The sequence below is a fragment of the Crinia signifera genome, chromosome 1, assembly GCF_055691185.1.
Source record: "Crinia signifera chromosome 1, ASM5569118v1, whole genome shotgun sequence".
NCBI classification, from domain to species: domain Eukaryota; kingdom Metazoa; phylum Chordata; class Amphibia; order Anura; family Myobatrachidae; genus Crinia; species Crinia signifera.
In genome coordinates, this window is record NC_139217.1 from 75,837,905 (window position 1) to 75,862,249 (window position 24,345).

General features: G+C 42.1%; 1 protein-coding gene across 7 annotated transcripts in view; it reads right to left on the reverse strand.

Annotated features, from left to right (window-relative positions):
- The window catches only part of APBB2 (amyloid beta precursor protein binding family B member 2), a 290,968-nt gene that overhangs the window by 148,344 nt on the left and 118,279 nt on the right, over nucleotides 1-24,345 (reverse strand). For 3 of the 7 annotated variants that reach the window (XM_083165764.1, XM_083165763.1, XM_083165761.1), the window contains exons 4-5: nucleotides 17,770-17,839; nucleotides 13,093-13,902 (exon numbers count right to left, since the gene is read on the reverse strand). The exons of 1 other annotated variant lie outside the window; for it this stretch is intronic. In XM_083165764.1, the coding sequence (XP_083021890.1) occupies nucleotides 13,093-13,902; nucleotides 17,770-17,788 (829 nt within the window). In that variant the 5' untranslated portion in view covers nucleotides 17,789-17,839. The remainder of the gene's footprint in view (nucleotides 1-13,092; nucleotides 13,903-17,769; nucleotides 17,840-24,345) is intronic. 3 more of the 7 variants (XM_083165760.1, XM_083165762.1, XM_083165759.1) reach the window with 1 other exon arrangement.

Genomic DNA, 24,345 nt, shown 5'->3' on the forward strand with positions numbered 1-24,345 from the left:
TTCATGGCCCTCTGCAGACTTTTGAATCAGTTTTCATTTTTAGGATAATATCGGTGTTATTTAAATTATTGCTTTGATATAAATATTGGCTAGTAATAATAAAGAATAAATAAATCTAACATGCACCAAACTTGAAGCTTAGTTTATTATGATATATGCCAATCAATAGCTGAAGCCAAGCCAAGAACAAGGCTTCTTCAGACGACTAAAAGACAGCGCTGCATTTTGTGCACTCCAGCAGATTAAAACTGAAAATGATTTACAGTATAACGCTTAATACCTTAACTACTTAGCATCTGTACACAAAGCAGTGCCACCGTATGCATGATTAGAGCGGGGTGCGGCCATTACGTCTACAAGCACATGTTCTAATTGGGGGTGGGCCATAGGGCCGAAAGTCACTAGGTAAGTACATGCAACAAACCAATATGCATTATGTAAACATGGTCATTCGATCGACATAAAAAATGTCGACATGCATTTTTTATTTTTTTCACAAAAATAGGTGATTTTTCATACTTTGCTATCTAAGTGGGCACAGTGTGAGAATATAATAATGTGATCAGCATAGCAAGGCCGAAGCATGGCTCGGTACAACTAAGTTGTCCATGACAACTTAATTCAACATTGAAACCCAAAAAACATGAAACCCGATGTCGACATTTTCCATGTCGTCCTAATGCTTGTGCTGATCTAATAACCATGTCAACCTATTGACTGTCAACCCTATACCCGTTTAGAATATGTGCTTCATTAAAACAACAGAAATTGAACAATTTTATTGTTGGAATTTGATATATTTGGAGCAATATTTGAAACCCCCCAAACCTTACTATAGCAAGTACGGACTGCATGATTTCTGTTTTTATTTACACTATGAATGATGTACTGTAACAATTAATACTACGTGTAAAACATACAGCACCCTCGTGGATCACTAAGCAACCACATGGGTCACGGTGTCTCCGAGTTTCCATGGGAAGAAAACTTTATTGTAAAAGAATGGACATGACAGAACAAGGGGGCAGATGTATTAAGCCTGGCGAAAAGATAAACTGGAGATAAAGTGGAGAAAAAGTGGAAGGTGTTAACGCACCAGCCAATCAGCAGTGTTTGAAATATGACAGTTGGAAGTTGATTGGCTGGTGCGTTATCTCCTACCACTTTTTCTCCACTTTATCTCCAGTTTATCTCTTCGCCAGGTTTAATACATCTGCCCCTTAATCAGAAGCTATAAAGCACAACAGTACAACAAGAGCAAAGGACCAACATCTTCTGCAGTATCAGAGATAGCCTCGAAATACATCAGGCTACATACACACTTTGGCCCTTTTCATTTTTAAAAGCTTTAGTTAAATCTACCTCTGAGAGGAAGACATTAGGGGCAATAAAGTGAATATTTTCACATGAGTAAATGACAGATTATGGCATAGTTATTCATGCAAACAATGCTACATGTAAAACACTTTTATACATGTATAGGCCTGGAGTTGAATGTATTAAAGACAATAAATGGCACAAGCCCATTAGAATAAAGCTAAATCATTAGGAAAACATGCACAAGGCATTAATAAACTGTTAATACACTAACATTGGTTCCCTCGTTGCCAAACAGCAACCTTGGGCTGCCTAATATCACATACAGTCTACCTTTGCATTACATCCCCCCAAGTAGGTAAGTGCAATACACAGACAATTACAGGAGCAACAGGTAAGCCATGGTGGGAACCTCTTACTTACTAGCATCATGTCCCTGGTGAAATCCTAGCTGTCCTGCTATCAGCATCCTTTGCTAGCTACCGGTCGAGAAGCTCTGAGGAGTTTTAGTCTTTCCATCCATAAAGTATATTCCAAAACAAAGACTCATAAGAGCATGGCTGTGAGGACGAGGATGTCCAGCTTCCTAATGAGTCTCGGAAAATTGACTGATTTCGGAGAGAAGGATACGAAAGATGCAAATGAAGGGGAGCTTGTTACCTTCTCCGGTAATCAGGAGTCTATACAGACACCACATGTTGATCTCAGGGAGGAGGTCTGCCTGCACAAGCCAGACGCCATCTAACAAGAGCAATGAAGAAATTATAGCCCTGTGTGCAAACACATCACTACTCAATTGATTTCCCAGAGACAGTGATGTATTTTCAGACTGATTCTGTGCAGGACGTCAGCTTTGGGAAGGATAAATTCAAAGCTGCAAGTTAAGAGTTCATCAATCGCCTTAAAACAGCAGTGCCGTACATTAACATCTCCGCTTCCAGATGGACGCGGGATTTAGTGGCGCTATGCTAATAACGCGCAGACCCAACTTATAAATATGTATACGGGCAGAAATAAAGGTGAATTGTGCCTCATAGTAGCAACATTGAATGCACTCGGCTGATTATTCCTTATGTTATATAGAGAGAACGTCATTAAACGTGAAATACATCTCACGGGTCAACGATTGAAATAAAATATAAGATTGTTCTCGGATCTTCTAACCTTCCCCTCGCTGAAGGTGCATTGCAGCACAGGATAGAATTGATTTAGTGGATGTTTTCAATTAGAGAGAGTGCTCTTCTCATCACCTAGTTCCCTCCCCTTCGTTATAATCTATCATAACGAGCGAGCCTGGCACAGTGACCAAGGGAAGAACTTTAATGCTGCAAACAAGAAACTATGCGCAACAACAGTAGATAGACATGCTCGGGTAAATCTCACGCCAGGGAGCAGTTCTGACTTACGGTAGAGCTGGAATTGAACGTACCCTTATCAGCACGCAACTAGGGTCATAAAAGGAAACTAACATAACATTTACGGTGTAGAAAGGTAATAAGTTGGGACATGTTGCAATAAAAACAGCAGCCAGCTAAATAGCAAGTTATTAAAGAGACCCATAAATCAGTCATTTTCCGCAAATACAGATCTGCCGGTCTTGGTATGGGGACTACACACGGGGAGATGTGCTAGAGCGATCCGAGCAATGCTAGATCGTTCAGAACGCTTAGCAGATCACTCAGCACACAGCGACGCATAGCGATGTGCCACTGAGTGATTTGTCAGGGCCAGTGTTCTCCAATAAGAACACTAGCCATGACTTGGGCAAATATAGATTTATCCAGCACGCTGGATATTATTCGCCGGGCCCCCACACACGGGGCCCGGCGCGAGCGACGTAAGGGCATTTTCTATGCGATCTAGTAAGATCGCTTAGGTAATGCCCCCAAATTGCCCCTTTTGAAGGCCCCATTAGGATCATCATTTACTACAAACTGTGTGCAGATCAACTGATTGTTACCATACACTGCCTCCTCCATTCCGGAGAAGGTAGTGTGGGCAGAGGCATTAAATACATTTAAAATAAGGTTGGACTCATCTTCGTTTCAACTGCCCAGGTCTATAACACACACCATGTGATGTCTAGCTTGGCTAAGTCTAGCTTCGATGTTTGTTTATACTTTCCCTTTGACTTTTTTGGATTGTTCACCTGTACGCATGCCTTGTGTTTTGTTTTTACGTTCCCTGTTCCTTTCCCTGTTTTTTTTCTGTACCCCTCCCCCATCTTCCCTTAGAACAAAAAATTTTTTATTATTGATTCTGTATTTGTCACTTTTATCCCTTAATAAAAATTATTGATGATAAAATAAGGTTGGACAAACATTTATTAGGAAATAATTTAGTGAGACCTGTAAAAAAAGGTTGAACTTGATGGACGTACGTCTTTTTTCAACCTCAACTACTATGTTATGTTACTATGTAATCTGCAGCCCAGACTGATCACTGAAGTTCAACATGTTGAATAATCGTTTTTAGAATTACTGATCACTAATCGGAATCGGTAATAAATTGGCAAATATTTGGATCAATCATCTGAATCAATCATCTGCATGTTCACCCTTGTTCCCAGGTACACACTTGCTGAACCGCGCCAAGTGTTCCCTGCATCTATCAGAAAGGCCACTCACCCATCTCCACAGGGTGCATGCACAGTTCCGTAGCACCAGAGCCACCCTGCACCCAAGCCATTGAAGTAAACCCACTTGGCCTGCACTGTGTGGTGAGTATAGGAGCATTATTCCCTGGAAGAGATTTACATTCACCATTGAAATTTTTTTTTGTACAACCCAATAGTTTAACTATAAAAAATAATGTTATTGACCATTTCACTGTACTGTAATAAGATAATGTTTGCAAAAGACCTTCAATACAAAGTGTGGAAGAACTTAGACTCTACGACACTGGCCCGTAGTACGAATGCTGCTCACAAGGCAATTGGGTCTAATTCAATTCATCCTGTAGCACCTGACAGATCAGTCTTCTGTGAGCGGTTGGGACAATTAATGAGGGAGCTAATGGGTTTTATTTTTTTTCTGTTGGGGCCAATATGCATGTTTTTTCCTGTGGGGGGTCAATGTGTTTGCTTTCACCTGTGAGGGATTTTATCTTATTGGGACCAATGATTATTTTTTTTCCTGTCATGAGCCAACGTGTGTATTTTTTCCCGTGGGATCCAATGAGTTTGTATTTCTTTCCTGTGGGGGTCTATGTGTATGTGTTTGCACTGTCCCCTTTGAGAAAATCCATCTATTCAATAAACCCTGCCACCATTATGACCGTTTCCAGATGGGGCCCTAGGCTAAAAGACTATGATTATGGTTTTTTTTTTGTTACACGCTATTTGCGCCACTACAGCAGTATATTGATGCAGAAAATAAGTCTGTGCCTAATTGTGCCGAATATGTCAGACAGTTTCATCCTATGTATGCCAGAACTTCTATGAGTGGAATAGTCTATGCCAGTGATGGCTAACATTGACACTCCAGCTGTTGTTGAACTACACATCCCAGCATGCCCTTCATCAGTTTTACTATTTGGCCATGCTAAAATTGATGTAGGGCATGCTGGGATGTGTAGTTCAACAACAGCTGGAGTGTCAAGGTTAGCCATCACTGGTCTATGCAGTGCGGCTTTACCTATCCTATTAGCCCTGATGCCGTTATCCCTTAGCCCCAATACCAATTAAGTTTCAAATGTCTGAGACATGTGAAAAAAAATCCCTGATAAGCATCTGTCTGGACCAGCTGGAGCGCGGGGGCCATTTATTGGCCAATAAAGATGGATGCTCATTGGATACTGCGATAATGACCATTGATCGCGTTATCTGGCCATTTTAATCAGAATAGCACCCTATAATATAATAATAATAATAGCGGCGTGTCTAGTTTCTTCGCATGTGTGTAAAATTCCTCTGAGTGCTTTGCTTTCCTCCCAACAATATACCATTAAGTTAATTTATTGCTAACAAAAAATCAACCCTAGTGTGTATATGTGGCCATGTGATAAATTATTTACACACAGACACACACACGTGCATATACACTATGTATGTATGTATGTAGATCAATCGATAGACACACACACACACACACACACTAAGATATAAGCAGATATACACATGTAATAAAATCTAAATATTTTTTATGTCACTAAGGTGGCAAGAGAGATTTTTTATAGTACAAATAGGAAGATTCGACATTTACTTAATTTGGATGACAATAGTGTGGCTTTATTGGGAAGAACAGGACATTACAGTGTACCGCCAATGTCCATTTCAATCACTTCATGGATCAGCCACAGATGAAATTCACCATGGAGTGATTGAAACGGACGCTGGGCAATACAATGTGATGTTCTGTCCTTCATAATACATCTTAACTTTCATCTAAGAAAGAGAGTGTGGATTCCCACTGTTCTGATTGGAGTACATGTAACAAGCAGAGATAATCCCTTATCTAAAATCTACTGAAAGGTCGACTATCTAAATTTTTATAAAAATGTCTCCAGCTGTGCCTTTAGCTTGTGTAGACACCGCCATCATAGTCCCATATGGTGGCATAGTCCCCATAATGGGGTACTTGCAAAGCCTTGAAAAGCAGAGCTCTCCTAGCACAAGTTAATTACCAATCATCTCACAGCTCTAAACTTCCTTGCACGGAACACCTGAAATGAAAGCTACAGACAAGGGCCCTATACATCAGATGGCAGTTACACCGATCAGATCAGAGCTGGCATTCTGCAGCCATTGAGGGACGATGATCCAGCAGAAATTGCTTAAATGCTTCATGTTAAAAATAACCGATTTGCCGATCCTAAACTTTTTCGGGTTGGATAAACAGATCGGGTAATCAAGATTTATAATTGCATATCCCTGATTCCCAAATCTGGTACCAGGGGATATGATTTGCAAGATTTTGTGCAATGCGCTTGTACAGAAACCAAGGCATAGCACAAGGTTACTGCACTACGGCCTGATTCAGCAGCAATTGCAATTCTAGCAAAAACATAACGGCTTTCTCTCACTTGCTGGGGGCCATCCAGCCCAGGGCAAAGCCGCCCAGCATCTAAAATCTCGCCGTGCGATCACAATTGAATTTTTGTCAGGCATTTGCCCTGAAAGTGATCTGGACACGACTGCATTGTCCGGATCGCGTCTCCCAAATGCCCTTGTCAACACCCTCCGATGTCCCTCAGACTGCGATTTCATCCATGCAGGTTGTGACCAAAAGTTGAGGATTCACTCATGCGGAAATCAGCTGTATGCCAATTTCGCACTTCCTGCATGGGCTACTGAACTTGTGAAGATTACCAGAGGGACAAGTTATCTTTCCCCCATACAGGCAGCAGAGAGATTACCAAGGAGAAAATAATAAGCGTTTTTCGCTCCTGAACTGCTTTGAGCAAGCAAATGAGCATATTATATTGTAGGCCAACAATTCACATTCTACCACCCCCAAGATAAGTATACAGTAGTCACATAAAACATTGATCATGTTTATCCTATATAAGAAGAGGTATGCAATATTCAGAGCAGATCGTACACTTACAGTACAGAACATAGAAAGAAAGATGTACAATACATGCAGTAACATTCTATAACAGGAACAGCAGAGTGTATTACATTCACACAATTCATTGAAGACATAAACAAGGCTCTAATAATCAGTATTACAGGAAGAAAAAGGCCCACTCTAAATAAACAAATTACATGGTAGTGAAGTGATAGAAACCAGAACAGGGAAGGATTTTACTCTTTTCCAACATACTGTATACATTTTTATCTGGAACTGAAGATGATCACTGAGAACACTTTATACAGGCATGAACCCAGTTATTTACAAATCAAGCAAATAGGCAGATAAACAGGACATTTACAACTAGGATTACACCTGTTGGCTGTTTCTAGACTATATGACGATCTATCTCAGTCAGCGGTCCTGGGACAGTACTCCCGGCACTTTTGGATACTGCCTTTAGCACCTGGCTCCTTTACACACACACATACATGTTGATGTTGAGTGACCATTAAAAAATGCAACAGTTCTATAAAAATAAAGCAAAAATCCTCATTACTGGTATATAATGTTTCCTTCTGTACAGGGAAAGGACTCTCTATCTCCTTAAATACACTGAAAGAGATCACAGTTTTATAGTATAACCCTGTTATGCTGCTTTCAGACCGCATAACTGGCTTTGACCTTGTATTTGAAAACGTTTCCAAAAACGGGTCTGCCAGGTAAAACCCCTTTCACACCGCACCTCTTAAACGGTATATTACCGTTTAAGTGCCGATTTTTTGACACTGGCAGACCCGTTTTTGGAAACTTTCCAAATACAGGGTCAAAGCCAGTGCAGCCTTCAGCGCCGCCTCGATCCCCTCCCCTCCGTGCAGTCCCCCCCTCCCCCCTCCCCTCCGTGCAGCCGGTACCTGAGTTCGGTTGCAGATCCCGGCAGTTGTAAGGACCGATGCGCTTATAAAAAAAAGTGACTTTCGGAAAATGTCTGCCCCATAGGAAAATCCATTTTAAAAAACTGTCTTTCGTGTGGGGGTAGCCATTTTCCGAAAGTCACTTTTCTTATAAGCAGCCTCCTGCTGCTTATAAGAAAAGTGACTTTCGGAAAATGGCTGCCCCCATACGAAAGACAGTTTTTTTAAATGGATTTTCCTATGGGGCAGACATTTTCCGAAAGTCACTTTTTTTTTTTATAAGCGCATCGGTCCTTACTACTGCCGGGATCTGCAACCGAACTCAGGTACCGGCTGCACGGAGGGGAGGGGGGGCTGAAGACTGCACTGGGAGATCGGGGGATGTTACCCCGGGAGATCGGGTAATGTTAACGCGCGCGCGGGGGGGGGGGGGGGGGCGGCGGCGGGCGGCTCCAGTGCTATGAATATTTAATGAGCGCTCATTAAATATTCACTGCGCTGAATTTAGGACCCAACTCATTGGCTGGGTCCTAAATACCGTTTCAGACCCGATTTTGATCCCAAAATACCGGGTCTGAAACGGGTAGGACCCTGCATTTTAACCGGTTTGAAAAAACGGTATTTTCAAACCGGTTAATTGGATCTGCACCTTTCAGACCGCACAGATTACCGTTTTAAAACGGTAAAAAAAGGCAATATACCGTTTCCAAAGTGCGGTCTGAAAGGGGCATTAGTATCATCTGATGCCAGACTACATTTCTACACCCGGTTGAAAAGCAGAAACAGATATCTACAATAAAGGCCAAGAGTCAGATAAACCCGAAAAACAGTCAGCTGCAATTATTCATTGAAATGAGAGAAAGGAAATAAAAAGACCAGTCCTACGCACACCAACGTCATCTTTACCAAATATTTCAATAACGTGTAGATGGGGCCAACTACCAACCATCATAGTTGGCACCATCTATGCATCAACGTCTGATGGAGGCAAGCTGCCAGCCCAATCCCAACCACTCAATGTCTAGTGGGCACTAACTGCCAACCCATTACCACCAAGTCAAGGTCAAGATGGAGGCAAGCTGCAAGCCTAACTAAGTCTAGTGCGTGTAACTAAGGGTTTTACCCTTAGTTAAAAAATATTCTGTACATTTAATCCCTTGACATTTAATTTATTTTAAAGGCGGGATTTAACACACTAAAGAACATTGGCCCTTATTCTGGTTGGTGCGGTAATATCCGCGTGCGTTCGTCCCGCCGATGTTTTGTGTCTGCGCATGTGCAGAGGCGTCTCTGCGCATGAGCGAGCGGGGCGTACGGCCAAATCCCGCATGAAATGTGAACACGCCGAACAGGGGGTGGAGAGGGGCGTAAAGGGCTATTTGGGCTCATTACCATATGCATACGCCCCGCGTTTCATGGGCGTTCCCATGCAAACGCTGGGCGTATGCATGGTAATGTGGCCGTGACGCACGTGTAGGGGGCGGACATATGACATCGCCGGATGTCAGCTGCCCGCCCAGATCCCTGCTTTTGCACTGAGAAATGTCCGTGTGGTCTGAGGTTGCGGGAGCTGGTGGAGCACTCCGCCCTGCATTCGATGGTCTGCGACCATCGAATGTTGGGGGAGGTTCCCTGAGATGGAGGAGGCGTATTCCGTGAAAAATACACGTGCGGTCCGTTCGGCCAGCTTCTTACCGCGTACGGACGGAGTTGGCGATCCGTATGGAAGGCGGGGTTTCGCACGCACGGTCCTGGCCGCATATTCGGATCCGGCCGCACCGATCAGAATAAGGCCCATTGTTACTCTATATAAGAACAAAACCTGAGAGAGTTCTTCTCTTCTAAATTGGTATGTAACACCACCATAGATATAGCACCTTTATGACCACTATTTTGTCACTGATTGCAGTGAGTAATAACCGCACATCATATATTGTAACCTCTTTTTGCAGCCTTAGGTAGCTCCAACAAACATTTTAGAGAACTTCGGCCACAGTATACAAAGGAGATATCTCCACATACTTTCTTTGGTATGTAAATACCCTTGTATCGTCCACCCAACTCCTTGCAACTTCTTCCTCTCATCTCCATTTTTCCTCTATCCTTCCTCCCCATGATTATGAAGGTCCTCCGCCTGGACTTTTTTTCTGGGATCATATGCACCCTCCACAAATATATATGTTGTATATGATATATGCATATTTTATTATGTAATTGGATATTCTATCCGCACATGTTGTATTATATTTATTTTATATATTATGTATATCTTTTATCATTATGTGTTTGTAACGGCATATTTCACCACTTATATAGATTGGTTCATCGCTGCTGATGAAGTCCCAAGGGAAGAAACGCGTTGGGAAGCGGATCTGAACTATATGTGGCACTAATCAAAAAACCTGTGAAATTAAAACTGGATTTAACCTTCCAATAAATGTTGACTTGTTTTTATTAATTTTATTTGATTTATTGTATGTAAAACCACAGAGTGGTATACTTAGTGCACCCCTATCCTTTCTCCCTTTCCATCCTATCCAACCTGTACCTTTATTGACAGCGAGGAACGATAGAGGTGCTGCTCTTTGAAGCGCATTATTGGGGCCACAACCTTCTGTCATATATATATATATATATATATACTGGGATGGATGTAGGCGGCACTCTCGGATTTAGTGAAGCAAAGAAACATTTATTGTGGCTCCTATTGGAGCCACAATAAATGTTTCTTTGCTTCACTAAATCCGAGAGTGCCGCCTACATCCATCCCAGCATCTACAAGAGCTTACTAAAGCTATAAGGAAGGCACCGGGTCATACTAAAAGACATCCATAGGAGTGCCGGGCACTTGGAATGATATATATATATATATATATATATAGCGTGGGTGGGCGGACCGGCACTCGCTCCCGGCTGTACAGCCTGCTCCGGTGCCTTCCAATACAGGAAATGCAGGCTTGTAAGAACAACGGCGGCACTCGGAGACTAGTGAAAAGTAACTTTTATCAGCGCATCAAACTGTGCAAACAAAGACCGACGTTTCGGGGGTACCCCGTTTCTGCACCTTGAAAACGGGGTTGTACCCCCGAAACGTCGGTCTTTGTTTGCACAGTTTGATGCGCTGATAAAAGTTACTTTTCACTAGTCTCCGAGTGCCGCCGTTGTTCTTACAAGCCTATATATATATATATATATATATATATATATATATATATATATATATATATAGACACACACACACACAACCACACACACTAGGCGCACCCCCACCTAGAGACGCAACTGGCAGCGGACACCAGACGACCCATGGCCCGCCGCTGTTAAAAAGAGGATGATAGGTGGTGCGCAGCGGGATGCGGCACTGGACAGGCCCTCCCATCTCTATCAGAGTGGCAGGGCCCAGGCCAGTTGTACCCACAGCACCCCCCCCTGATGGCGGCCCTGTACAGGAGTAGAGAATTCTGTAAGCGGTGGAAGGGCTCATGTTGAATGGTATGCAATGGAGAACGTTTAACTTCCACAGGTGAAAAATAAAGCATGTATATAGTGAAAAAATGCCCCAAACCAACTACAATATGGCAAAATGTTCTTGGAATAAATTTAAATATTTGTGGTATAATGTAGTAAAGAAGTTGGTGTGATTTATCATGTATTTCAATGTGCCGTCAAGGGTTGGGACAACTTATACAGGTATTTAAAGCATGACTCCAGGATGGATCAAGAAATTACAAAGACCAGGACGACGACAGCAGAGAGAATTAGAGCTCAAAATATATTGTGCAATGCTAATTCTGTTACAGTCTTCTGTCCCCGCGCAGGTGAAGACATGTTTACAGTCTTCGGTTTCGTTAGCTACTCTCACGCAAGAGCCTGAGGTAAAATGGTTATTTCACATCTGTGAGAATGAAAAATTCTTCGCATACCGATTTCTTCCAGTTTTGATAAGAGCTTTGCACTGATTTATACTGGCTGCGTGCAGCTACAATGCTTCTAGGAACAGTCCTGTCTGTAACAGCGCATAAATTGTGGGTTTTATAAGCACGGCACAGTGCGTTCCGGCAAACTTTATTAACCTCTTCATCCCCAGAGCCATCATCGCGAGGGGAATCTGTAAAGAGCCCCGGTTGCTTAGTGGAGGCAGCCATGTTGCGTGAATTCAAAGGAATTAATCTTTTTTTTTTTTTTTTTTTTAAATCAATTAGTGATGTCATTAATTCCTAGCAAACCAATAGGGTAATTAATGAATTGGCACAAAATAAAGGACTGCTATGACCGTACCCACGTGACAGGTATATTTTACCACAGCGGTTTATAAAATGCACACACGCCCTCTCCAATTCAGCTACAATTACACAGCAACTCATGTGAATTAGCCGTGAAGTTTCAATTAAGGCAACGTACAGTAAGCTTAATTATAAAGTCATCTGAATTAGGAAACAGGTAATTATAGCTTTTCTGTGAGTTTAGCTGCTAAATATAATGTATCATGTAAGATCATTACAATCAGCTTGGGGGGAGGGGTTATCAAAGCTTGGAGAGAGATAATGTGGTGTGAGATGAGACATACCAGCCAATCAGCTCCTGTCTGTCATTTAACAGGCTGTATTTGAAAAAATGACAGGGGCTGATTGGTTGGTACCGTACTTTATCTTTCTGTAAACTTTGATAAATCTCCCCCCTGATCTATAATCAATTTATGTTCCTCAGTTTTCCCCAATATATGTTCACCAATCAGAAAATATGGCTGAAGACACTGGCTGTTTCTATCAACACTATAGAGAAAAATGGTATAATGGTGACCAATATGCAAATTAAAAAAAATCCTACTTCATGAAAAAAAAATATATATATAATTAAAGTTACATAGCAGGGCTGGATTAAGGTCTGTGGGAGCCCTGGACAACAAAAGGTTTGGATGGATGGAGGCAAGTCCCCCCCCTGGTACCTGGGCAGCACAGGGATCCGGGCAGCATGGTCCTGTAGCGCTGGGGAGGCAGCACGGTCCTTGCGGCGGATGGGTAGTCACTACTAGTTCCCATCTGCCTCAGGGATCCCGCTGCTGACTTCACATCCGCCGCAGGGACCCCCTGCCTGACACGCACTGACCACCTTCGCTGCCTGCCACCCACCCGCCACCACCGCAACAGTGGGATGGTGGGTGTGGGGGCACTGGTGTGTGGGGGCCCCGGGGAGACGGCCCCTGTCGCCCTGTGGGTAATCTGCCACTGTTACACAGTTATAGTTATTTTTTTAGACATCTATCTTATTATTGTTGCTGTAAATTGTAGTACCGTCAACATGGTATACTGTGGAATATGGCTTTGGTTTTGAATACACAATTGTCTTACCTGTTTCATCAGGGGTTACAGGTGAAGCACTGTCCTGTGATAATGTGGTCCAACTCGAATCCTCATCACTGGGAGCTAGGTTCTGAATGCGATGCAGGGCACAGTCAGTCTTTGCTCCAGTTTTCGGATGGTCCTTTTTAGTCTCTGGGCTAGAGGATACCGTTGGCACTAGGTTTTCCTCAGGACTTGGAGTCTTATGTTTTGGCCTTAGCACATCTCCATTGGTGATAATACCCGAACCTTGTCTAGGGATCCAGGTGGAGTTTTCCTCTTCCTTCAATGCATGGCCATTAGTTAAGCTCTGCTCAAGGTCACTGGAGGTTTCAAGATCGGCATAGTAGTTAAGGAAGCTCTTGGTCCTTCTAGGAAACAATGGCAGAATTTCAGAACTTTCTGGGTCATGTAAATCTTCATCTTTGCCTTCTAGCTTTTCTGAAATCCTCTTTAAATCATCTTCTAAACTTGTATTTTTGTTGGGATCTTGCTGACCTTGCTCAACGGCCCTTCTCAGCTGGTTCTCTCCATTCTTCACCAGCTTGATGTTTGAAGAGCTATTGGACAACAGAGGTTGTGCCGCTGGGTCAGACAAGCCCATTGCTGCCTGAATGTTGGTCAATGCATATTTTTTACGGCATTTTGGTGGTGTGTCATCCTTTGTGTCAGTCTGTTTTACATCGGTGTTTAGTAGTTCATTGTGAGAAGAGCGCAGGTTCAAGGTGTTTGGAGGATTAACTGGGCCATTCCTATTCGCTATGTCCGTTGCACTGTGGCTTGCCATAAACTTTGGAAGTGTTTCCACACTTGAGTCAACTATAAGAAACATTGAAAGGACAGCTGGTCAGTCATAATTTCAAAGTCAACTTATATACGAATAACATTGACTTACAGGAACAAACATGCAGTGCGTCCTCATTGTATACATTACTACTGTCTAATAGGGAAATACAAGAAAATTATTTTAGCCTTTCAAGAGTCTAATACATTCTCATCAGCTATAGAGAAACACAAGTTGTAGCATACACAGAATTTAAGGGTCAGGCCGCCACTAGGCACATTACTGGCCACCCCCCTCCATCACATCACTGCCCCCTCCATTTTTGGGCCAATCTGAATGCCTCAACCTTATCCCACTACCTCAATTTGCTACCCATTGTCCCACACGCGACAGTTGCAAAATTAAATGACAAAATAAATCATAATGACATAAAAAAGGAATCACCTGGTGCCGCCCCTATGCCTAGGTGGGAAATCCACACCATGGCTGGTGTCTTTCAGGGAAGTGGAATGAGATGGGTGAAGTCCAGTGTGTCAGAAGCACCGGTTATGCACTAGTGATGTGTGGCCATGGCCCCTTTCTCATGCTACTCTCCAACACTTGTCACAAGTGATCTGTACATCAGTACTTGTGTCCACTCTAGGCTACAGGTCTTCCACAGACTGCACTCACTGTTTGACATGATAAAGACCATGCCACATGTAGTGCCTGTGATTTACAGTAGTATTGCCACTTCCATACCTAATGTCCACAACAGTAGTACCTCTTACACATAATGCCCACAGTAGTGCCCCTTATACACATAATGCTCACATTATTGCCCTTTATAAACATTTCTGCCTAGGTCAGTCCCACAGTTCAGCACCCATGTCCCTCCAGCAGCTCCATGCCATGGGTCTCTCCAGCAGTGTCTTCTACTCCCTCTGTCCCTCCATCTGCCACTCACCTTGTCTTCAACATCCACATAGCCTGCTCCTCAAGTGGCTCTTCTTCAGTTCAGCGGCTGTGATATCACATACCGCCGCACCAAAAAAGGAAGCCACTGGGATAGGCTTGTCTGTTAGAATTACTTTGCAGGGCTGTGGTGGAATTCAGTTCCAGCCTGTCCACCACCACTTTAACCGCTGACCATAGGTCCTCTCAAGATAGAGATTATATCAATATTAAAATAATATTTTTCAGTTATATTGATGATCACTCTGCTTGTACTGTATTCGAGAATAAACGTGAGGGAAGAAAGGAAGGGGGGGGGAAGCTGGGGTTTGACAGACAAAAGAAAAAACAAATGGGGTGAAAGAGAGGGGAGGGTGGGAACATGGGTTAAGATAAAAGAGTAGAGAAATGGGACAGATGAGAAGAGAGTAATGCTGGCCATACACTACTGTGATGTATCGCAGCAGTTATGGCCATCCGTTCCCCCGCGAGACGCCTGAGACCTTCACTGGCAGCAGGATCCTTTCACATGTGATGTAACACACACAACCCCTGTTCCACTATGCCGGGAGGGGTCGCATGCAGGTCCGACCACCAACTCCAGTCCGATGTGGACGGGACCGTGCATCGGACCCGATGGCATGTCATACACATCTGATTCCTCGCCTGATCCATCAGAAATGGGTAAAATCACGTACATAAAGCTGGGCTTACACTATTCATTTATCTGGCAGATCTTCCAGATTTGGTTGGTTAAAGTGACAATCTGTTATTGTGGTAGTAGCCAACGGTTAGCTACTAATGTCTCCATTTACCCTTTTTTGTGTTTACGTAGATTACACATTTTGGTACTGGGAAAGCCAGTCGCATCATCTAACAATATCTGTGCTGTATGTGTGAAGGCATCAAACGGGCCACCTAGTCAGGGAGGGTTGTAGACATTTACAGCTGATTTCATGGCATGTATCTGGAGGAAAGCAATCTTTACTGTAACTCAGTCACGAATATTCCCTCCCCCCATGTAACTGGGTTTACTCTGTATCAATTGGGAAGTTGATATTGCAATATTGATTCTCATTCACTTCTCCAGTAACACAGTAAATAGAAAGACTGTTTTTTGGTTGGTGAATATGGGATTTTGGTGTTGTACGGCTGCATTTTCAGGAATACACAATCTCCATTTACTGAAATCTAGCCTCACCCTGCCAAAAAGGTTATGTGATGAGGTGGATCGACAGGTTAGCTTATCTAACGTGATATAGCCATTATTATTTGTAAACTCAGAATTCCCGTTAAAGGAAGTCAAAAAGGTTGACAGATTAATCTTTTCCGATTGCTAGACAAAAAAGTATATCAGCAGTTTTCCATGGAAACACCAGAGCTTAAAGATGCTAAAACAGATATAAATCTTACATTAATATGGCACCACTGCCCCCCCTAAATACTCCAATCACATAACATGTTTGTGCCATACAAGATGACTACGCATAATAATATTAATAATAAAAAATAAAAAAATGTAGGTATTAATATACAACTTTACCATGGCTCATCATCTTTCCTTGAGAAGATCAGATAACATCCAATCAGGTTACACATGAGCTTCTGAATCCACACATTTTCACATTTTATACATTAACCGATGTATTATACAGGTTACCCATGAGGCATGAGCCAGTGTATCCACAGAGGTCACACATGAACCACAACAGACTGTGATCAGACAGTTACTACTAGAGTTTATTCAGGTGGTAGCAAATGCCGTATTTGAAACTCTTCTGACTCATTAAAGCCCCATACTAACGAAAAAGTCTGACCCTGTTTTCATGCACTCATTGCTGCATATGCTATATACAGTATTTTTTGGACTTCTTTCCATTAATTGTTGCATTTTCTTTTCAAAACAGAAAGAATATGACACACAAGCGGCTTCTGGTGATTAAAATGATATGCAACATGTCTATATTCTGTGTGCGATCTCTGTTGCAGTCACACATACAGAACATAGACATGAAGCATAGTGTTCATTCTAGCACCCTCCAACTTTGAAACCCATGCAGTTCCTCTTCCCTGCCTGGGGTGTCGCTGTCTGCTGTAGTGCTTCTAGCACAGTAAGGTCTGTATATCAACACTGATATGCAAACCACCACAGCAGACAGTGACACCCCAGGCAGGGAAGAGGAACTGCATGGTGTTTCAAAGATGGCGTTTTAAAGGAAAATCCCAATAAAGAATCCAAAGCTACAGAGTTACGCTACGGCATGGCGCGACTAGAAGGAGAATGCAGTTAATGCAGAAGGAGGCTACATGTATGTGGTCACATCTGTATTTGAAAAAATCTGAATTAATTCACTATTTTTTTGCTGTGGGCACCCCCAATTAATGACATTCTGATATTGTTATCAGCTATCAGAAACTAGCTGTCCATAATGAATTGGCTTCTCTATGCAGTGCAGCGTGTCAACAAGCTAGTGATAGCTGGTGCTTTACGTCACCTGTAGGGGGCTGCGATATATAGGCAAAACGTTTAGAGATTTAGATGCCTAAATCATCTTTAAACATAACCGTATTATATACAAATAATTTGTAAAAATGTCCCTGTATTGTAATTTAATAATGAAAATGCAAATATCTATTCATTTCAAAATTCAAATAAAAATTCTTGCAAAAAGTTCTAGTCTCAGAATGAGAAAACACATCCCGTCATTAATGCATTACAGTAGTTAACAAGCTGGAGTAGGGTCGGTCTGTGACACATTTCCACACTTTTTACATTAAATATTTTTCTAAACGGCACAGAAATGAATCACGTTGTTCTAAAAATAGACCTGACAGCTAGAAGGTTTAAAAGTCCTAATGTAAGTCAGAAATAATCACAAAACTGAAGTAAAATAAGCGGAATAAAGTGGAACAGAAAATTAGAATACAGACGAATGTCACGACACACCAGACAGAACAGGGAGTCTAACCTTGAAGGACTTCAGACATGGGTCACAATGGCGTCAGCAATGGATCAGGATATAGGTTAAAGTTAGCAATCTGAAAAGAGGCATGATTGGAAAATTAAAACCGAATATCTAATATCTAAATGAATAATTAGATGTGTGAAAGGATACAAATATAACAAACAAAAGAAACAAACAAATATAGGCTATAAATAATAGAAGGAAAAGGTAAAACAATTAAAAAAAAGTACAACATTATATAGGAGGATAATATATGTATTATAAGTAATGCAATCTAAACGGTAATGTCATTTGGAATAACTGAAAGGGCTTGCCGTAAAACGGTCCTTTTTCTTGTTTTTGACAAAAGGATGGAGCTCAAATTCTGACAATGATGTATCAATGCATGTTTCCAATCACAAAGACCGTATGCATCAATATTTTGATGAGTTTTCACTTTGGTGTCTATGACGGCATATTTTAAAATGGACCCCCAATTAGTGGAACCCCTCTCCTCGGCGAGCGAAGGTGCCTCACTACGCTGGGCACATTATTATAATCTAACTCTATGCCGACAGGGATGCAGAAGTAAGCTGGTTTAAAAAAAAAAAAAAAAACCTGAAAAACTCAGGTCAACCTAGTTTCAAGCGTCGATCATTAACAAGTCAAACATTTGCTTGTGTGGACCTATTGCCTGTCAGTCAATACAGTAGGTCGACCACTATTGGATGTTGTCCTAACCACCGGATCCATTTAATAAGTAATATGCAGTTTCAGAGTGCTCAGTGAGTCGTATCCAGACCAGTAGCATTGCTGCAGAGCTGCCCAGAGCTTTGCTTTTGGAACGCAATTGTCCACTTCCTAGAGCTGGCGTTCTCGTCATCTAGACATGACATCATATCATCATGGAGGCAGTGCTGGCACAGGGTAGCATAGAATCCTTTTTTTCTGGCCCTGCTCAAATTAGCAACTCTGAGAGCAGATTTACTAACCATATACTGTATATGCAAAAACATAGGGCATAGTAAAGTCAACATGGTCCACCATTTGAGTTGAGCTCAGGAATGGCAAATTCTCAGAGAGCAATCTGATAACTGATGTAAGAAAGGGACCAGTGATTTAAATCAAACCCGCTACAGCCCCTGATGGAACACTGTGCTATTTAAGCCTTTACACTACTTATTTTTACCAGACACGTCCATCCTTTGTGGGACAATTTGGTTTTGTTTATAATTCAACGTAAAAGGGACATCCAAAATGACACACTAATTATTCATGTCAGAACTTAACTAACAACTCCCCAATATTATCCAGACAACCCAGTGCTTAATATCATCTCCACAATCACTGTAATAAGCTGACTACTCTATATTTGTATGTGGATCAGCCAATCTGCCTCCATTTGTTATAGCAGGGCCACAGGTATCTACACCTTTTCTACACCTTTTCAGTCACAATTGCACAATCTGTGAGACTGAAATAGTCACTCATAGCCTGATTCACAGTTGGATGCTGCAGCATCTCCAATATTGTCCTTTATTGGTAGAGCGGGAATGAAAACATGCTAATGTCAGCCGTCCACTTGTGCACCGATATGCAACACAATCTCTTCAGTGGTTCTGCATACTCCACCATCGGTGCCCCATTGCTCACACCCTATGAGCTGCTCAGTGGTGTCATCTTTCATTCCCCGAAACAGGACTTCTGTGACTGTGGACCTGTGTTTGGGAACACCTCTATGATTAATGATATACTTGTGACCTCGCTTATGAGACAGACATTTAGGTGAACACTTTGGGCCAGGTCCCTGTTGCCGCGTATAACAGCCATGCTTATTTGTCACACAAGCCTATCCACATGAAACAGCGGTGTCAGCATACAGTCAGGGTGACACATGCAAGGTAGCGGTTTAGGAGACTTTTTTTTTGCATATGCCGTAGCAAATACCAGATCCACTGCACATTGCCATTGCCTCCACCTCTAAAATCAGGGGTTCTATGGGAGATGGTGAACCTATGATTTATCAAAATTAACTAATAAAAAATGGCAGATATCAGCCCAGTGTAAGGGAGAAAGGGGGCATCACTGACGAGTTCCACAGGTCATCACGATATGCCTGCTTTTTATACCATTCATCAACGGAGAGGTAGAAAGTGAAGAATAAAAAAACCTTATCACATTGAGACCGTCAGAGCCAAAGGACCGAGGATAGGACATTCAAAATAAAAGGACAAGAAAAAGTATAAAAATATATATCCCTATAGATCAGTGGTTCCCAACCCTGGTCCTCAAGTACCCCCAACAGTGCACGTTTTGCAGGTCTCCACACAGAATCAGCGAAATAATTAGCTCCACTCTGGATCTTTTAAAATGTGCCTGAATAATCTGTGCACCTGCCGGGTGACCTAGAAAATGTGCACTGTTGGGGGTACTTGAGGACCAGGGTTGGGAACCACTGCTATAGATTGTAAGCTTGTGAGCAGGGCCCTCCTAACTCCATGTCGGTTTGTTTCTACCCAGTTTGTTTAATCACTGTTGTTTCCAATAGTAAAGCTCAACGGAATATGCTGCACTATAGAAGAAACTGTAAATAAATAATAAATATAGGGGGCATCAGGCCTAAAGGTTCACAGCTGTCACAGGCAGGTTAGGCTTCTCGGCACCCTAGACAAAGCTTCAACCTACTCCCAGCAGCCCCCCAACACACATACACGCTGCCCCCAATACCCACTTTCCAGACCCTCAAGTGTATAGTATACCCTTCATCGCTTCCCTCACTTTATATTTGTGTGGTTTGAAAAGTCTGACATAAATCTAAAATTTAAAATTTAGATTTGCCACCCTGAGCATAGCTAGACTGTAGCTGGCACATTGATAGCAAAAGGTTATGGGTCAGATGTTCATATAAGGATATGGGAACAAGTGAGAATCAACACAAAGACTTTCTGTCCAAACGTGTATATTGATTTTTGTTCTGTATAATTGCACTGGATAAACCATGAGCAAGAATGCAAAACAAATGGCATAGCTTGTCTTTAATATGGAAACACACAGTGGTTTTCATTTATTTTGATCAATTCAATAGCCGTTAAGATGTAGACAAACCTTGTACTTTGTCCGAGCTTTTGACAAGGCAATAAAAGCCCGTATTCAAAGCCTCCATGTGTCAGAAAGTGTGTGTGGGACATGGGCCGTTCCTGCACCATCCCATCAAAGCTGGTTTAAAAAGCTTTAAGAATGCATTAAATGTACAAATGAGTGTTTAACATGGGGAAGTCTTTGTTACGACTTTGTAAACCATGAACCGGCAATTGTTGGGGAATTAAACAGGCTCATTCAAAAACTGTGTTTCTGCCTGCTAGGTTTAACAATCTGGGGCTTTTCCAATAATTTAAAGGGTGTTTACACCTCTTAAATAAATGACCACATATCTACCATTGGCAAATCTCCATCCACTGCATCCATCACAGCCAGATGATTTATAATATAAAAGCACTGAACTATCGGGGCCTACACATGGGGTGATATCAGGGCATTGTCAGATTGCTCAGAAAATGCATCTAAATCAGGCATGTCCAACGTTGGCCCTCCAGATGTTGTGAAACTACACATCCTAGCATGCTTTGCCACAGTTTTGCTATTAGAGAATGCTAAACTATTGCAAAGCATGCTGGGATGTGTAGTTTCAGAACATCTGGAGGGCCAACGTTGGACATGCCTGATCTAAATGATTCCATGTGCAGGGGCCATAGCGAGCGGCGCATCAATATTAACCGGCAATTAAGATTCTGCATGCTGGAGAAATCTAGATCATTGGTCAGGGCCAGTATTCTAACCGGAGAACACTGTCCCTGCCAGATCGCTCAGCACACATAAGCGATCTGGCACATTGATGGCTGATCTGAGCAATCGAGCATTGTTCAGCAAAATCTCCCAGTGTGTAGACCCCATAAGATATATCCAAACAAAATAGCACATTCTTAATCTATATACTTAAAGCAATTTAATACTATATTTGCATAAATTAACTAAACGTCCTAATAAGGCATCTGTTTATACATATGCAAGTATATATATATATATATATATCCAACTCGGGTTTGGCACTCACTATAACCAAATGCAGCAGCGCCGGTGCCAGCACATAGAAAAATATAGTAGATTTGCGGTGGGGCACTCGTGGCTATTCTCCATAAACTAGACAAGCCAGCTAGTATGCAGCAACGTTTCAATTTATTTATCAAATTTTCGTCAGGTAACCTGACGAAAATTTGATAAATAAATTGAAACGTTGCTGCATACTAGCTGGCTTGTCTAGTTTATGGAGAATAGCCACGAGTGCCCCACCGCAAATCTACTATATATATATATATATATATATAGATTTTTGATGATTGATGATCAAAAATTTATGATAAAAAGAAAACATGGTCTTAGGGACAGATGTACAGATGGAGAACCCCTCAGTGTTGTGGGTCCTGTCGATTTTAATCGCCAACTGCCAGGACCCGCCATCAGATGGAAGGTGGCGCGTTTGCATGAGAAGCTCAAGTGCCCCGTTCCATCTGAGCCCGCCACCGCTCCCCTGTCGCTGCCTGCAGCCCCCTCATACCCCCTCCTGACCCTGCCAGTCTCCCTGAAGCAGAGACGGGCAGGGATTCTGTTCCCCGCCGCCGAGTGATGGGGACACGCTCGCTTGTCCTCATCAGATAGGCGCTCCATCTGTATCAAGTGATACCAAGTGAAACCCAGCCTGTAACAGTTAGAAGCTGAATGGCTGGTGGTTTGTCACACTCCATTTATGACTTTTCAAGGCTTGATACATTTGGCCCTAGTGTTCAAACACTACTCAGAGATATTTAGATTCACAGATGCACAGGCTTTCAAAGCTTAATGCTGGTCTTTAGCCAGAGGACCTTAGCCTTCCTATGTATGACCCATCAAATATATATAAAGCTTTCTCAGTTCCAGGCTCCTTGAACATGGAGTGATTAATCAGTAATACAATTATATTCCCTCTGTGGATATATAATATACAAGCCAGACCGTTGGTTGACTATAATCTTTTGCTAGCATAGATACAACCCAGTCCACACTTCAAGCAATCTGGAAATAATCATTCTGGCAGAATAATCAGAATTCTGTTATACTCATTGAAATAAGCAACCACTGTTAAGTGCACAGCGAGACCTCATCAGTAAAAAATACCAAAGTCAATCATGGTATCCGCAGCTCAGTGCATTGAATCACAGTAATAACTTTGATTGTTCAATGTTGCAAAACTTAGAGGTAATTAAATTCAGTGTAATACAATGTGTCACAGGACGTTACCATAATGTCTGGAAACGCGCATTACTATCTATTACAGTAAAAATGTAACTTATTTTCTGTTGTACCTTTATGGGGAAAGTAAAAATGAGTGAAGATGCTGGTTGTAAAGTACCTTTGCTAGATCGTTCTGGAGACACTTAACTGCCATCATGTTGAATTAAATTGCATTGTTAGAATCAGCTTTCTACAATGGACTCATGAGCAGAACATCAGGCAATCAATGTAAAAGACACAAATACAAAATTCACCAATCACAGGACCATAGGAACTGATGCATTTCTTCACAAGAGAAGAGTTTCCTCAGAGACAAACAGTTCTAGATTAAGCTGACTTTTGGACAAGCCTCTCTACTGTCAAGACCATTACAAATCACTATGCAGGTTATTGACTATAAATGTTCCCAGTACTCATCACCAGCGTTGTTCTTTTAGCATAGGTGTCTTTGATAAAGCTGATACCTTTGATAAAGCTGCAGGACGCAGTGAAACGCGTTAGCTGATTGCCCCCCACCTCTGGACACAGCTGTGACACCTTGTTTCTTTTGGACATCATCTCCCTTCATAATTCCATTTGGACATTTTGCTCCCATTGGCGGACACCGTGTAAACTACCACTGGTCACCACCATCCATACCAGTGTGGGCTGCTATTAGGCACGGAAGCCACAATTGTCTTCTTTCACTGGGATCATTCATCTGGGATCGCTACAGACAAATTCTGGTACACTGAGTCAACATTCACCAGTCTCGCACCAACTTATGGTCTGTTCACATCAAGCGATACTCTTCACCTCCAGCGACAATTATTCCAGCCGCATATATCGTGAGGACTCCCAGCATACTTCATATTCAAAGGATTCACCGTTTATTATTGGTAAAGTGCACTTACCTGTTTACTTCATATCAGTGTCAACACAGCTTACTCTGACTGTCCATTGAGGCGGGGCCTAGTCTTATTATTTATCATTTTTGCCATTCATTCCAATTTACGTTTATTCCCCCCCCCACCATCTTATGCCATTATTGTAATTTATTTATTATTATTGTTTTATTACTGTATTTTTATTGTTATTGTGATTTTAACAGAATCAGTAAAATTGTTATACCTTTTCATTATTGGTATTTTTCATTGATTTAAGCGCTGCTTTACCCACCTTGTGTGAGTATCTCTTTTCTAGAGTTTACAGCAGATTGGCTGTAATGGAGTGATGTCAGAATGACTCGATCAGTATTGGCTGTAAGAATCATGTGCACAGATCCAATATAGCAGT